This window comes from Schistosoma mansoni, chromosome 1, assembly GCF_000237925.1.
Source record: "Schistosoma mansoni strain Puerto Rico chromosome 1, complete genome".
Classification (NCBI taxonomy): Eukaryota; Metazoa; Platyhelminthes; class Trematoda; order Strigeidida; family Schistosomatidae; genus Schistosoma; species Schistosoma mansoni.
Genome location: NC_031495.1, coordinates 30,655,834 through 30,673,190, shown reverse-complemented (window position 1 = coordinate 30,673,190; position 17,357 = coordinate 30,655,834). Strand labels below are relative to the sequence as shown.

The 17,357-nt window shown below is 40.3% G+C and overlaps 2 protein-coding genes across 2 annotated transcripts in view; one reads left to right on the top strand and one right to left on the bottom strand.

The window, feature by feature from the left end:
- Nucleotides 1-17,357, top strand: part of Smp_125990 (hypothetical protein) — a gene marked incomplete at both ends in the record, with an annotated part of 98,659 nt that overhangs the window by 27,463 nt on the left and 53,839 nt on the right. The window lies entirely within an intron of this gene.
- Smp_193150 (hypothetical protein) lies at nucleotides 6,450-6,940 on the bottom strand (the record flags this gene model as incomplete). The annotated part of the gene is made up of 3 exons (XM_018794017.1): nucleotides 6,450-6,518; nucleotides 6,552-6,776; nucleotides 6,813-6,940. 2 exons carry the CDS (start codon nucleotides 6,938-6,940, stop codon nucleotides 6,563-6,565), a joined length of 342 nt encoding a protein of 113 aa, XP_018648472.1. The 3' UTR covers nucleotides 6,450-6,518; nucleotides 6,552-6,562.

The window sequence follows — 17,357 nt, the reverse complement described above, 5'->3', positions numbered from 1 at the left end:
ATGCCGGCTCATTGGTCAGTGATTAAGCGCTCTGGTGCGAGACTGGCAGGTCCTAGGTTCGAATCTCGCAAGGTGGGATCGTGGTTGCGCACTGTTGAGGAGTCCCACAATAGGACGAAACGGCCGTCCAGTGCTTCCAGGTTTTCCATGGTGGTCTAGCTTCAATTGACTCATGATTTCAACTATGAAAATATAAATTTTTCTTTATTTTTCTTTAAACATAGAAATGTTAATAAAATGATTTGCAGGATACATTTTCTTGAAATTCATTTTCATTTTGTCAGAAACTAGGGATATGATACTAACATATACAAGTTTATATGATTAATAAATAAACACATAAGTATAAAACGAATGTTATATTATTTGCAAATACTTAATAAAGCACTAAAGGATGAATGACATATACTTAATAATAATTAACAATGAATACGTGAAGAATTACTTTTATTCATGTACGTATTTTTCATAGCCTTACTATTATCAATACTATTCGAGTAGTTATCATCTGCTATTAAGTTTGTAAATTACATTTTAGAAAGTTGTCAGAGGGTAATAGATTGAGTAAAAGCATGTTTCGTATATGATTGCATTAGAGTACATTGATTGGCTATTCCTCAGTCAATCAGACCTAGCAGATGATCAATTACTTATTAAATCATCTAGAATCTTCTTGTGACAGATATAATAAAATTAAATGATAACATGAATGCAACCAGTCTAGATAAGACAAAATCCGCGGGTTATTCACAAGTAAGTTGTGTTGTTATTTACATAATATACTAATATATATATATATGCTTCTGAGACCCAGTATTTCTCCCTGACCTTATGGTTTCCCTTACTAGCAGATATCACTGCTATTTCCAAAGCTTTTGGGATATCGTTCCAAGCTGCCTCGAGGTGGGTATCACTTACATGGCTTTCTAAATGTTTTTCTAGTTGTTCCTGAAATATATTCTTAGATTGGCTATCATTAGGTAGAACCCTAGGAGGTTTCCTTGCATCGTCTCTCCTACATCCAGTAGGACGCAGACAAACAAGCGCTCGCACTGGAGCATGATCTGAATCTAAGCATGTGCTCCAGAATGAGTGAGATTTTTATCGAGCCCCTCCATCGGTGGCTGCTAGCGATGTGATTTAGTTGGGTATAACGTTGGGATAAACTCGAGGGTCACCATGTCAAAAGATGTTTTTCCTCGTGCTTAAAGTTAGTATTTGCAAGAAACAGGCGGTTATCTGAGCATAGCTGCAACAGACGGTCTCCGTTAAAAATAAAATTTCAGTCTACAAAACTCTCTAAATAATCAATTCGCAATTAAAGTATTAAATAACTATCAATAAATAACCATGATATATTCACACTGATTGTCATATCTTAAAGGACAATTTATTCGTTTACATGGATTAGCTACTAACCTTGCCTGGTATCTGTCTCATCATGAAACGCTGAAATGAGGTTGTGAGGATTATACTCCACCCACTACTAACCAGCAATTCAATTTATATTTTGTAAATTAGATAAAATATAGATTCGAAACTTAAAAGGTTATGTCTGTTTTTCCAGGAAATGAATCACCTGTTCTGTTTGCTAACTGATTATTACTCGCACAAAATGAGACGTATGAAACTAAGAAATGTATGCCAAGATGAATGGACACAACGTTCACAGGTGAGACAAAAGATCATTTATCTTTAGTGAAACTATGAAAACTTTAGTAACCTCAACTACGCGGATCCTAAGAAAAATATATAAATAGACAGTTTTGTTATTCAACTGAATGACATTATATGATAGAAGAAAAATATCATCAAAGTTGAAGACATGGAGTTATCTTATATTCACCTTGTTAAATCCTTAAAACTATCCTATCGAGCAACTTTTCGAATGCTCCGCACAGATAACCATACATTTTGCGATGCAATGTACGAATACATACAAATATAACAATTTTCAAAGACCAGAGTCCGAGTTAATTGGGGAAATCGAAAAATATAACTTGTGAAATCGAAGTAGGTTAGAAGCAAATAATATGATTTTGAACGAGAGTGTAATTAATTGAATAGGATGTTATTGCAACTGTCTTAGATCTCGGGCACGAACTCATGAAACTACGAAGGGAATAATATCATTAAGCTATTTATTCAACTAAGTACACCAAAGTTCATAAGAAATATTACGAATATCGTATAAATTTAATACACCACTAGTAAATTATTAATGGAAGCAGTGTGTTTAGTTGACCCATCACATTTGATTATTTAGCTTCCCTCGCTCGGTAAACTATCAAGGATTGTGTTATTAAAATTATTTCGTTCTACTACGACAAAGTGATACAGTTTATGTTTTATTTTCTTCCAGTTCAACCTGCTGCAGGCACAAATAGAACAAAATGAATTATTGGAGAAATGGCAACCGATTATTGCTCAAACAGAAGTATTGGTGATGTAATATATATATATATATATATATATATATACCAAGATTAACCCATTTAGTAATTGTTTCGTTAAAGTATTAATTTTACTATTTATCCAACTTCAGCCCGCCGTACACCAGCAATTCACAACCAAATGACTTACTCTGTTTAAAATACACAATAGTCCCAGATGAACTTAATGTATAAACTTATCAGTTTCACCTAAAATCTAGTTTTTGATAGGTGGACCTCCACGTGAAATACGCACAAAGGAACACGCATTTACAAATCCGGTCATTACTATTGTTATCTTTTAGAATACATTTAAATCTAACTTTAGATTTTCTGTCTGTTTATTTACCGATGCCTTAGTTTAAGAAAAGACTTTCCGTAAGCAGAACCAGTAAATGCTCCAGATAGGAACTTCTTTTCCCAATTAGATTGCCAGAGACAATTCTATTTGGGGGAATTTCGAACTACAACTATTTGTTAGTTGATCACAACCGTAAAATAGCATGATATTTTAAAGAGTATTGATGAGGCTGAACAAAAACTATTTTCACCATATGATTACTTTTATATGAAATAATGCATAGTAGGAGGGACTCATCGAATAAGTGTAAGCACATCTAACCTCTATACACCATGCTTAACCCGAATATATTTTTACTAATTGAATCATATAAGGCAGTTGTGATTGTAAGACCAACTTTTGTGTGATCTGAGGTCGAAAGAAAACTGCTCAGTCAAAAAGTGGGTTTTTGAGAAGAGGGTAGGTGATCCAAACATCGATGACATTTAGATTCTCCTTTTATACTCATTAACCCTACTTACCATGCATTGAAATCTAGTACCATTAGATAATGGGTAGATTTATAAAGCCTAACAAAAGTACGTACCCTTTATAATCACTGTGAACATACAATTGCATCCTCGAATTTCCATTGTAGTGAACGAGAACACAAGTTGAGATAATCGAGTGTGTTTGAACACATACATTACAGAACGTCTTAGTGAACTCTGAGAACCATAAAGTAAATACTCCATCTGCAAAATGCCAATGAATCGTCTTGGACCTCATTGTTTAATCGCTTCCACAGCAATCATCCTCTGTTCTGATTCTCCTTTCTTCAATCTTCTTAACCTTCTGCTTCCAGGCATTTCATTTTCGATTGATGATACATATTACTTAAATCTGTCAACATCAGTAGCACATACCACACTATGACTTACATTGGTCTCATGTGACACTTTACTTCTTGACCATTACGCCAATTAATAAAATTCAGTCTCAAGGTTTTATTAAGATAAAGCTCTGAGGCCTATTCTCTGGAAACAATTTAGTCATTGCGTTTCAGTGTTTAGGGGGAACTAAGTAATCACACGGGTCCCAGAAGTTTAATTTGCAGGTATGAGGGTATCACAAGGAAAATCTAATTCATATAACAGAGAGTAGTACACACCATATAAGGAAACAAGGAGAAAGGGAGTACAATCAAACACAGTAAGTAAATAAGAATAGAATATAAAATGATACAGTTAAACTAGAAATACAAGGTAGGAAGAGTTCTTCACCAGTTGATGGAACTCATGTCGCGATTCTGGCGTGTGAAAGAGGAATACAGGTTTTTTAATGGCATCTTTTCTGAGCTGTGTTCGGTAGCGATCTCTAGGAACTCAACTAGAGTCTCAATAGACTGACAGATGCCAGTCCTAACCAGTTTACTTTCATACCACAGTGGTATGTCATAAATTGACCACCTCTTCGAGCTTATTTTACTCCATCCCGTTGTCACAAATTAATGCACAATGAAGAATCGCTAAGACATCCGTCCGAACTAGCAGAGCCAGTGTCTCACTGATGACACCAAATAAATTTCGTCAAACTCCTCATACACATATAACCAAACCTCGGGATATACTGTTCTAAACAATAGTCAGTTCTCCGATCAGGGGTTCGACAATATTTTCAAGACGATCCATGGGTAAGTCTTCTAAGCCCTCTTACTCGTGGGGCTTCAAAATTTGAAGTTCTGTGCGTACCTCTGTCTCGCTAAGTGGATTGATAGTCGCCAACCAAAGAGTACAGGAAACCCTGGCCGACGCTGTTGGAGTAACAGACCACTTAAACTGTTAGTCGAAGATACCGGCGTACGTTACTAACTGCCTTGCTGTCAGCTCAATACATTGCTCCACTGATATCTGATTTCTCACTCGGACAGTTACTAGGAATAGCTACTATTTCCAATTCGTTAGCGCAAACCGATCCCCAGATTCATCGGTCCTTAAGAAAACTTGGAGGAATTTCCTATGTAAGAATTTACGTTTACCATTAAACTCATGGTCAGCCGGAGACGTATCTCAAAAAGTTGTCAGGATTCTGAAGGAGCCCAATAATTTTGAGTGGGGTGTTTCACAAAATCACAAGTGACTTTATCAACCAACTTCGTAACGTTATGTAGATGTAGCCAAACCCCACTTATACAGTGGACTGGTGGTTAACTTTGAACCTAAAGAAAACTAAGCTACAGCATAATCCTCCCGTTATTGGTGTCTAAATCGGTTTAGGTAATGTTTGGTAACTACAAAATACATATTTTATTGATAACTTTTCTTGATTGTTCATGAACTTGTGTAGGGAACAAGTGGAGTGGTTCACATACTATAAAGACAATATTATTATTGATTATGACCAATCGCTTGCTGAAAGTTTGCTAGACAAACAGAGTAAAATGAATCTCAGAAAATCCATAAATCATATAGACAAAAAATTGGACAGATTGGTTTTCAGCATACCACATGGAAGCACCAGAGGAGGTAAGTTGATTTAATAAACTATTGACAATCTGATGTAACTACAGTAATTTACTTTTCTTAAGAAGCCATTTCGTATAATTATGCCTGAACACATGTTTTCCCATGCAGTTATAAGACTTCTTTGGGAGTGCAGTAAACTATTAACCATTCTGAGAAATTAATATTGCATTTTGCAATGCAGAACCGACCATTACGTCTTTAGCGTACATTGTTAGTTTTAAAGTCAACAAATAAAATGCATAATTTTATCATTGAGAGTCCTACAACACACCTTCAGACTTGAATGTTCGAACAATTGTTTAGTTTATTTATTAAACAATGGTCATGAACACAATGTCCCCATTAATTTCAAATTTGAAGCGGTGATTTCATGTGAATGACTATCACTCATGTCAATCGTTCACTCCAAACCTAATTACGCTGAAACTCTATTCTCAGTAGTTATGAAGCAAGGACTTGGCAAAATTAAGTCATTACAGTGTAACATTCGATGTGGATACTACCCACAGTTATCATTATTGAAAAACAAAACATGATGTCGATAGCCAACATCTAATGGCCGACGGAGCTTGTACTTACATTTAGAATGCAACCGGTTACCTAGTGTTATTTTTGCGTACTTAACCAGAAAATTTGTAGGTAAACCGATAAAGACTTCAAAGTCTATGCCAATTATGGGATTAAACTCGTAATGTGGTAGACTTCACTCTACTACACATCTAAGGAGATCTTGATTATACAATTTAATTTAGAGCATATAGGGTGAACCATTGTGATTGCATACTTTCAGTGTGAAAAACACTATCCACAATATCTTAACCACATAAAACGCTGACGTTCTAATCTAATTAAACGAAAAGGAGGGGAAGACTTTAAGAAAACGAAAAGGGCGAGGGAAATGTGACTACGTGAAATACCAACTTGAAATCCCAAGTATTGCTGATACTCATGGATAAACGTAATGAGTCATAATTCTGTTTTGCCTCTTCAGCTTCGTAGAAGCAACAGTTTTTCATACTCTAAGCAGACTAAAACTGCGCTAATACAGAAAAAAAGTCAGTATTCATAATTTTATTAGGTCCAATGAAGTTGAAAGTACAAGGCAATCACACGTACATACCAAACTTATAGACTTCAGAATCACATAAGTACACGGTAATCTTGGTCGCTGTTGGTAGATAAGGTAGTACCACGACATCAACTGTGCGTACGTCAGTTGGTCATACCAGATGGTAGAGGCTTGCCAACAAATTTTGAAGACCACGGTCGGCCAGCGAATTACTGTGGAAAAATTTAATAACAGAACGGTCTTACTAGATAAACTGCTAGTCAGGGTGACAACCCGTCGTTGTGACATCAAAATCGTTTATTGCTTTTAATTGACGAATAAGCGATTCCTCTTCCTGGACGGTAGCCGACTTGGTTAACGAACATACCTCAGTTATGTCATTTATACGTACAACGCTTGGTGGAATATCAAGCATTGAGAGGCATAAATTATCACAATGTTGTTCGTGACTTGTAGTTATACAACTTTCATCACTTTTCTAGCGTGAAGTTTTGAAGCAACCAGAACCGCTTACCATCTTGTTAAGTTTTTCCTTGGTATGTTTATCATACAGTTCAACAATTCTGTCTCTGCAAGCTACCCGTTTCTTGACAAGGTTCATTAACTCACAATTTAAAACCCCAGAGCCGTCCATTTTAGTTTTGCCGCGATCTAATTTTATACAATACTCAATGTGTGCTGCACTTTCTCAGAATACTTGAGTTCTTTATTTAAGTAGTTGGAATGTTTTGTTGCATCCTCAACTTTTAAGGGTTACTAATTATCAGCGATTCAATCTCATAGAAGTCAGTGTTCATTACTTGTTATCCTCTGTGTTGTAGTATCAAAATCTGTTATATATGTAATCCAGTGTGTAACAGTTGAATAATAGGTCAGTCGTAAAGTTCAATCCCCAAAGTAGAATTACGATTGGTAATTAAAGCCGTGTTCTGCAGGTGATTTATCAACTAACACCATTTTGGTCCATCGCCATTGAACTCGTCCGAGGATATCCTCTTCTTACCTAAATCAAGGACTCACTTTTTGAATCCCATAGTCCAAGTGCGGCCTCAAAAAGTCGTGAAAAATGCCTTTATCATTTTCTCGCTCATGTAGTGAGACGGCTTGCGAGTAGCCTGTAAGACTTTGAAGCCTTGGGCACATTCAGCCTGACAATTACTTCTAGTCCTGAGGTCGATGCTTATTATAACTACTAGGTCTTCGTGATCCATATCTTTAGGCAACAAAACTTCGTTTGTTGTGTGGCGATATGAATCGTCATGGTTTCTTATTCACATTAGTACACTCTTGTTAGAATAAACTTCTTATAGCTGCCTGCGCATCTAAAGATGTCTTAAGTATTCGGAGTTTGACGGTGCCTTAATCAGTAACACCTTTATAATTGCAGTATGTCAACTCAGTCAAGTCAGACGTCAGGAAGGCTATCGGTATGCCAAAGGAACGTTTAGTCTAAGCTGGCTGACGGTTGATAGGAATTTCTAGTACGGTTTACCTACTTGTGATATGGTGAGGATCCGTGACCGAGAGCCTTCAGTTTAGTGAGTCCAGTAGGACTAATGCAGTCACCATCAACTTTTGAAGACTTATAGAGCTATTTATTTGGTGGATTTATTTACCGCTACAAATTGATTCAACCGATGAATTTAGGTCATCCTATAATGCTATTCCATCTGACATACTGGGCATAGGTCCTTATATCATTCGTAAAGAGTAGATCAAATGATTTTAATGCTTTCGGCATAGAGTAAAAAGAAGAGGACCGAGGATTTCGCATTGGCGGCCACCACTTTTCATGGATTGTCGTGTTGGTAAAGAAAGTCATTCATTCAGTTTATGGTCTCAGAAGGGATCCCAAAACGTTTCCGTTTTGGTTTTTGACTCAGGAGAAGAGACCTTGTCAAATTCTTTACTTAGATCCCCAAAGATTACATCTACCCACGTAATGCTATTTTTCACTGCAATCCAGTCTTCAATTGTAATGCGGAGTTCTGTCAAGCATGATAGGTTTTTTGTAGAACCTTTCGACACAGTTTACAACAACCAACAGGATAAATTTATTTAGTGTTGTTTGTTTGAATCTTCCCATCGATGTGTTAGGACTGCGACAGGCGTTTGAAGCGAGGGTACTGGGTTCGAGTTCCAGAGTGAACATGAACTCTGAGATGCAGTACATCCAGCTGACGAGTCCCAAACAGGACGAAACGCACGTCCTGGATTCCACTGCTAGCCACTATCCATCTCTGCTTACCAACAGGATAATTTTTTCAATTCATTTGGCGATTACACTGGTAAGACTAACGGGTCGATGGTTACTAAAATTTTTCTTCACAGATTATAGAATAGACTGATTATTGAGTCTTTCCAGTTGTTTGGAAGTTTCGACTGTCCCAAGGATTTAATAGTAAGACGTGGTACTAAGCAGTTTATAAACCGGAATGAACTTAATGTAAGTTTACCTTTTAATGTAGTCCATCCTTCTTCAGTTGATGAACCTATATATACTGACCAGCCCGTTGAAGCAGCACACTCATGTATGGATGTTATGTCTGCTTTCCACACATTTAGGAGAGCTCAAACCTGATCATATACTATGTTACAGGTTTTAAATACGAATAACGAAACAGGATGATATCTATTTGACGGTAGCAGAACATTTAGACAGGCAATATTCGGTCCCACGAGTGATTACTAAGCTTACGAAGTAATATTCTTGATCTGAATCTAAACCTGCGGGCTCGGATAAATGGTTTACCAAGACAAGCTCTATAATCTACATTGGGAGCCTACCATAAAAAGATTTTTCAATTCACACGGCGTCCATCTCTGTCCAACTAACGTCAGGTTCGTACAAATCTTGTAATACCAGATACCTGTTATTTCTGTGCGATGGCTGAATGTGTTCTAAAATGAAGTTATCCGCTAAGCAGATTAGACTATGGAAGACGGCACCAGGTATAAAGGTACAACCTTCAAAGGTTAGTTCATAGCCAGTGACAACATGAGTTCTACTATCTTGGGCTCTCCAAGCAAATGAGTCATATCATTAGTTATGTATATAGGGATCTCACCCCCCTTTTCCGTGTCTAGTCCTATCACTTCTAAATAGTTGTATCCTGATAATTCTGGAGTAACGCCGAAGCCTTTGACGGACCATGTTTCGGTTTCAGCCACAGTGAGTGGCTTTGATTCATCCACCACTACTCCTAGTTCGTGGGATTTGTTTAACGGACTAAGGACATTTGTATATATATCTAAAAGCGCTCGGTGGTACTTATTTACAAGATCGGATGATTTAAAAACTTAGTGAGTAATCATTTTCTTCTCCATTGTATCGACGGCTTTTCAGTTCACCTATTGCCGCCTTCCATTTTGGTCAATCCTCTAGAAGCGTATCAGGTCTTATAAAAATGTCATGGCTTCGAACACTTGTTAACAAAACTTTCATTGTTCCCTCAACCCCAGGATTGCCTTCAGAAGTTCACATGGTCGGGGTTCGTCATTTATTGAGTTTTCCTACCTATTTTTACAGAAATTTTGATCGAGATGCTGGTACAGTTATTTGTTAAGATGCTACTAATAAATGTTCCAACCTCTTCCAAATAATGCATGCATTTATTTTTTCGGTCAGGGTTGTTTAGCTCTAGCAATTGACTTGCAATGATATTTCACAAATTCAAGCTGTTTCTTGGTATGGTCTTAGTTCTGTGGCTCAGGATAGCAGTCTATCAAAGACCGAGCGAACAAACGAGGCTGTTGCGGGGGTGTGTGTTGTTATTCGGCTCTATTTTTCGGTGTTTCGTGTTCGAATGTTGGGATCCTGTCAGTACTCAAGTTACCAGTGCAGTCACCATCAATTTTCTCGCTGACAAAACCCAGAAGGCCTATTGCCTCTCAGATCAGTAATGTATTATTGGAACACTAAAACGTTTCAAGCCAACTGGACTTAGGCTTCCAGCAACTTGTGTATGCGGTCTGATTCAACCACTAAACGTCATGTGCAACCACTTTTTACACTCAATACATTGCACTCCTTCCTTCACAGGGAAGAAACAATTTGACTGTCCACACTTATGCGTAGAGTAGACAATCGCAAGGAGATTTGAGGGGCGAAATCATCAAATGTACATAGAATAATCATCAGTGTGAGCATTAGGTGAAATAAGAGCATCACAAGACAGATTCGTGAAGAATTTCAAACCTTAATGGGAATAATTTAAGTTAACATATGCTAAGTATGCTTTCGATGCAATAAATACGCAAAGGCAGGGTTAATTCACAACAGACAAAAAACTTCTTCCCCATTTTTGCAAGGCGTGGGCTCAGACACAACGAAATTAACAATAAAAAGTCAAGTGATGGGACGGACGTCAAGGTAAATACTGACAAATATTTTAAATTGCTCTGGTCAAGTTTCTTCGCGCACGTGTAGAAAAGTATGTTCCAGATTTCTATTACTTATGGGCGCTACCGCTCAGTTGATACACTAATGTTGTCGTCAATGCCAGTATTAAGAAATCCATCTCATCGGAGCCTTAAAGGAGACTTGTGTCACCGGACTATGACGGCCTTATAACCTCGAAATGTCCACTGCATTGGTCTTCATTCTCTCATTAAAATTTAACATCTATTTTTAAATCTTCTAATGTAGATTACATTCAAGTCGAGTGATCATTTGGTTGATATTCGGTGTTATTCAACTGTCACCACAATTAAATACCTAACCTGGTTTACCCTCTTTTCTTTATCAGGTTAAGCGGATAACTGAGTCCAGTAGAATTTTATCAAATTATCATATTTGACTAGAATGGATAGTTTACATAAGTGCACTACCGTATGGATAAATTTATGGGGTACAGCTGGTTAATCGCTGTTAGTCTCACCCAACATTAGAAATCTTCGGCAAGCTGTTTAACGTTTAGTAATTCGATTTTGAATACAGAAATGATACATCTTGATGGACGACTTGGCTGAAGCTTTGGTAGATTTTTCTGGCCCTACGCAAATATTGACTCGGAGTACTTATTTTACATACTGCTGTTTGATGAAGATGCCGACAAAATGAAGTCCTCCGAATGCTTTGAATCACAACAAAAGCTTAAAATTATTGCTTGCTAAAGATAAATGATTTTTTGAGCACAGTTGCAACAGACGATCATCATTATTTGTTCGTTAAGCTGGGCTACTTAAATATCCACCCAAATGTCTTTCTGTTCGGTTCAAGCAACCTACACAGGTATTAAAGTCACCTGTAACGAGTACTATGTCTGAGAGTTTAGTTCTATGAACAAGTTCAGAGAGCTTTTTGCAAAAGTCATCTTGCACTTCATCCAGGGAGCGTATGCAGAAACGACGAAAAGGTAACGACGTGTGTCCCTATCCTTCCGAGTTCTTACGGAGCCATTTAGTCGAGCGGCACATGAGCGATCTTTAACGGGGAACCATTCTAATAGTGCTTGTTCTGCCCTCGTACTTAGTGCTATTCCTACACCTGCCAGTCCACGAAAACTAGCAATGGGGTTACCAGATACATGGAGGGTGTATCTCGTTAATTCTCCAGTGTGGCGGGGTGAGGTCAAGTGAGTGACTGCGTGTTTCTGGGAAATAAATCGAATACTAGTTTTCTCTCAGATACCGAGCTTCTCGATTATTTTGTTCCTTTCTTATTCTGTGGATTTATTATTACGTCGCAAATTATCTCGTTCATATCGAGTCTCTTCCACTACCACTGATACTGTTGATCCTTCTGTTTTCAATGGATCTGTTACAGTCATGAAAGTTTTCTATATTGATGTGGTTTAACAACTTAAACCGATGAAAATATCTTTCAGGTTCGATGTTGTGTATGATTGATCGGCTGAATTATGATAGACTGCTAAAAAATTCGATTTAAAAATCTTATACTAGTTTCAATCACATGATATACTTATAAATAGTTCATGCACCTAACTGATGAAGAAAAAAATAGTAATTTGGACGAATAAAGATGAAGAAAGTGAATCCGTCAGGTTTGTTGAAATTAACATTTTGTATGAGAAGTGGTTTGTGGCAGACCAAAATGTATACAAACTCAAAAAATAGCGATAAAGTTATTACGTCCAAAAGTCAATATAATAATATACAACTTATAAGTTACGAACACAAATAAAAGTTAAGGGACAACAGTCTATAAATATAGATGATAATTAATTAATACTTCAGTTATTATATCCACAAGCATTGTGGAACGAGAGGCGTGTGTATAACAGTGTATTTATTTATGAGCGATTAACAGTGTCATGCTATGTGGGATTCAAAAACGGAAGGAAATAGTGTTCAAGATCATAAACTTAAACAACCAGTACAATCGTTTTGTGAAAAATGTACAGATTGTGAAAATTGACAAAATAAATGCAAATGATATCAACAAATATTTAAAGAATAGGTTTTTTAAGCCTATCTCCACAGGGTTACCAAAAAATGACAGTAATGTTTCGCTGTGCACTTACAATTGATCAGGATCTGTTAAACTAATAAAGTCGTCATTAGATGTCGAGTACCCGTTGATCCATCTGTAGTGGATGTCGAGTCGTGGACGGACTATGATCACCACTACTATTCGATTACGCATCCAAAAACGACTTGGTTCCCTTGATAGCCCGTAAATCAGAAGGCTTTACTAGTCCAGATCAAGTATATTTATTGGCGATCTCGTGGTATCGAAATAATACCGAGACGTGCCAAAGAGTACAGGCGAACAGGCAGTGCGTGAGCAAGTTCGAACCAAACAAGGCGGATAGCGGAACAAGAAGTGAAACTGATACAGTTAAACAACTACAGTAAAACAATCTCTGGTACAATTGGTTACAATAATAATAATTGTTTCCGTTATTCCAATCGTGTTCTTATCGAGACTGGCCGGTCACTACAGGAGCCCCCCGCTAGAAAGGGTTTACACTTTCGATACGTAGCGGTTTCGTTCGTGGGACTGATCGCGAAACGTGCAATTGTAGGACGGAGGCGTTGGCAGAACAGGAAGTGATCGTTGATCCTCGAGTTGCCACCAAAAGTCTTTGACGTAGAACGGTACCAGAAGGAACGTACTGTGTTAATTGCTTGGATTAGCATGCTACACTGGAGTGGTTTGTATCCAGAATCTGAAGGTTGCGTTCGTAGAGGTCCGGACCAGAAACGCTGCAGACGTAGGACGAAACCAGATGGAGCCAAGGAACCAGATGCGACCAGGATAACCATATTCGGGACCAAATGTATACTATACGTATTTGGAGCCAGAGAGGTCGACTGAGTGCGTTGACTAGAGCGTGGGTGATCAGGCCAGCTTTCGCCAAAATTTACTGAAGTCGACGATACCAAAACGACGATGGTCGGAGGAGTAGGCTCGGGGTAAACAAAAAAAATTGAGAGAAAAAGAGAAAAGTGTAGCATTCGTGTAGTATAGGGTTAGGGTCCTATACTGTATCCGCAGTTGGTTATGAGGTTAGTCGCGAAAGCATACGGGTAAGCGTACTCGGCGACCGGAACGTGAGACGGTAGTCTCGTTCGAACCTCGTGAGCCTGCAATCTCATCCGCAGTCAAGGGCGGTGTGGTCTGCTGGTCTGGACGTGAGACGAAAGTCTCGTCCGTAGACGGGGCAGACGACACGTGCTGTTGACTGGGACGTGAGAATGAGGTCTCAGAAGCATCTAGCGTGGGATCCGAAGTAGATGTAGAGATCCCGCTAGGAGCTTTGATAGGTCTAGCATTGGGTCTCGGCTTATCAGGTAGGGCACTGTCATCGACGTGTGCTGGCATGAGACGATCAATGCTGACTACTTTGACGCGGCCATGTCGATCAACCTTGAAGGTCTTTTCGTGACGGGAAATCACGTGAAAAGGGCCTTCGTAAGGGTGTTTGCTCAGATTGACCGTAAGTTGTCGTGTACCATAGTTAGGAATGACTGAGTCATCCGCAGCGCGTAGTCGAAGCATCGTAGCTTGAGACTTACTGTTACTGATAGGTACGACAGAAACTTGGGCACCTGTATCCACTGGGTACCTAGCGCTAGTGCGATATTCGTGCACGTAAAATAAACGGTCAAACTGAGGTGAAGGGCCGGTGAGTACGGCCGTATTTACTCACCGGCTCGGGAAGTTCCCGCCTTGTATGAGCAGGGAGCTCGACAATGACGGGCACCGGCCCCGAAGGCACGGTGAAACCAGCACCAACTCGAACTCGCCTCCGAAACCGCCTTCTGGCGTGGCTTGGAAGATGCCCGCTTGGGGCGAGTCGTTACGGCTTTTCGAGAATGTGACCTGGGTCGGGGGACGTAGGAGGCTGGCACATTTGAGCGGTCTCGGAAACTGAGACGAGTATGGATACATCTGTCCCTATCCCCATGGGCCGAAGGTCGTCTAGCATCGAAATCCATGTTTGAACGGGAAGTAGAGGCAACAATACAGTTGTCTTTGGCGCAAGCACGTGATAGAATTTTGTCTGCTATGAGGGCCACCTTGTTCAGTGGGGTGTCCTCGAGCAGGACCGTAAGAGTTGGTTGGATACTAGCTGGTAATGCCTCGAGCCATAACTCTTTGACTATTTCGGAGTCGGCTGTCGAGTTTCCTGCAAGGGATTGCAGGCGCGTGAAGTGGTGGCTCGGCTTAGCATCACCCATAGGGTGACGTGCTAATAGAGTCCTCAATCGTTCCTCTCTTGATGGGAGGAAATGTCGAAGGATGGCATCCTTAAGACGGTCGTAAACGTTCGGAACGTTCGGGTTGAGGACAACCTCACGAACAGCAGTTAAGTGATCCCCGGGCAATGATTCCAAAGCATAGGCGTACTTTTGCCTTTGGTTGGTTATGCAGCGGATCTCAAATTGAGATTCCAGTGCCGCGAACCAGACTTCTGGATCATGAGGGATGAAAGGAACCAGTCGAAAATTAATAGCCTGTACCTCGGAGTCTATAATATTTATACTATTCTTATCGTTACCCACCATAGTAAGTTGCCAAGATATTATATATTGAAAATATCAATACGAATATATGCAACAGAAGTGGATAGATACACAGACTCACCGAATTGATCTGGGTTGGAAAAATGGCCAAGTTTGAACTGTGCTCGATGAATTGCGTTACCAGTTTTGGTTCACCAGATATTGTGCGTGTTCCAAAATACGGCTCACCAGTTTATAGTAAGTATTCCAAATACGGCTCACCAGTTTGTAGTGGATGTCCAGTCGTGGACGGACTATGATCACCACTACTATTCGATTACGCATCCAAAAACGACTTGGTTCCCTTGATAGCCCGTAAATCAGAAGGCTTTACTAGTCCAGATCAAGTATATTTATTGGCGATCTCGTGGTATCGAAATAATACCGAGACGTGCCAAAGAGTACAGGCGAACAGGCAGTGCGTGAGCAAGTTCGAACCAAACAAGGCGGATAGCGGAACAAGAAGTGAAACTGATACAGTTAAACAACTACAGTAAAACAATCTCTGGTACAATTGGTTACAATAATAATAATTGTTTCCGTTATTCCAATCGTGTTCTTATCGAGACTGGCCGGTCACTACAGGAGCCCCCCGCTAGAAAGGGTTTACACTTTCGATACGTAGCGGTTTCGTTCGTGGGACTGATCGCGAAACGTGCAATTGTAGGACGGAGGCGTTGGCAGAACAGGAAGTGATCGTTGATCCTCGAGTTGCCACCAAAAGTCTTTGACGTAGAACGGTACCAGAAGGAACGTACTGTGTTAATTGCTTGGATTAGCATGCTACACTGGAGTGGTTTGTATCCAGAATCTGAAGGTTGCGTTCGTAGAGGTCCGGACCAGAAACGCTGCAGACGTAGGACGAAACCAGATGGAGCCAAGGAACCAGATGCGACCAGGATAACCATATTCGGGACCAAATGTATACTATACGTATTTGGAGCCAGAGAGGTCGACTGAGTGCGTTGACTAGAGCGTGGGTGATCAGGCCAGCTTTCGCCAAAATTTACTGAAGTCGACGATACCAAAACGACGATGGTCGGAGGAGTAGGCTCGGGGTAAACAAAAAAAATTGAGAGAAAAAGAGAAAAGTGTAGCATTCGTGTAGTATAGGGTTAGGGTCCTATACTGTATCCGCAGTTGGTTATGAGGTTAGTCGCGAAAGCATACGGGTAAGCGTACTCGGCGACCGGAACGTGAGACGGTAGTCTCGTTCGAACCTCGTGAGCCTGCAATCTCATCCGCAGTCAAGGGCGGTGTGGTCTGCTGGTCTGGACGTGAGACGAAAGTCTCGTCCGTAGACGGGGCAGACGACACGTGCTGTTGACTGGGACGTGAGAATGAGGTCTCAGAAGCATCTAGCGTGGGATCCGAAGTAGATGTAGAGATCCCGCTAGGAGCTTTGATAGGTCTAGCATTGGGTCTCGGCTTATCAGGTAGGGCACTGTCATCGACGTGTGCTGGCATGAGACGATCAATGCTGACTACTTTGACGCGGCCATGTCGATCAACCTTGAAGGTCTTTTCGTGACGGGAAATCACGTGAAAAGGGCCTTCGTAAGGGTGTTTGCTCAGATTGACCGTAAGTTGTCGTGTACCATAGTTAGGAATGACTGAGTCATCCGCAGCGCGTAGTCGAAGCATCGTAGCTTGAGACTTACTGTTACTGATAGGTACGACAGAAACTTGGGCACCTGTATCCACTGGGTACCTAGCGCTAGTGCGATATTCGTGCACGTAAAATAAACGGTCAAACTGAGGTGAAGGGCCGGTGAGTACGGCCGTATTTACTCACCGGCTCGGGAAGTTCCCGCCTTGTATGAGCAGGGAGCTCGACAATGACGGGCACCGGCCCCGAAGGCACGGTGAAACCAGCACCAACTCGAACTCGCCTCCGAAACCGCCTTCTGGCGTGGCTTGGAAGATGCCCGCTTGGGGCGAGTCGTTACGGCTTTTCGAGAATGTGACCTGGGTCGGGGGACGTAGGAGGCTGGCACATTTGAGCGGTCTCGGAAACTGAGACGAGTATGGATACATCTGTCCCTATCCCCATGGGCCGAAGGTCGTCTAGCATCGAA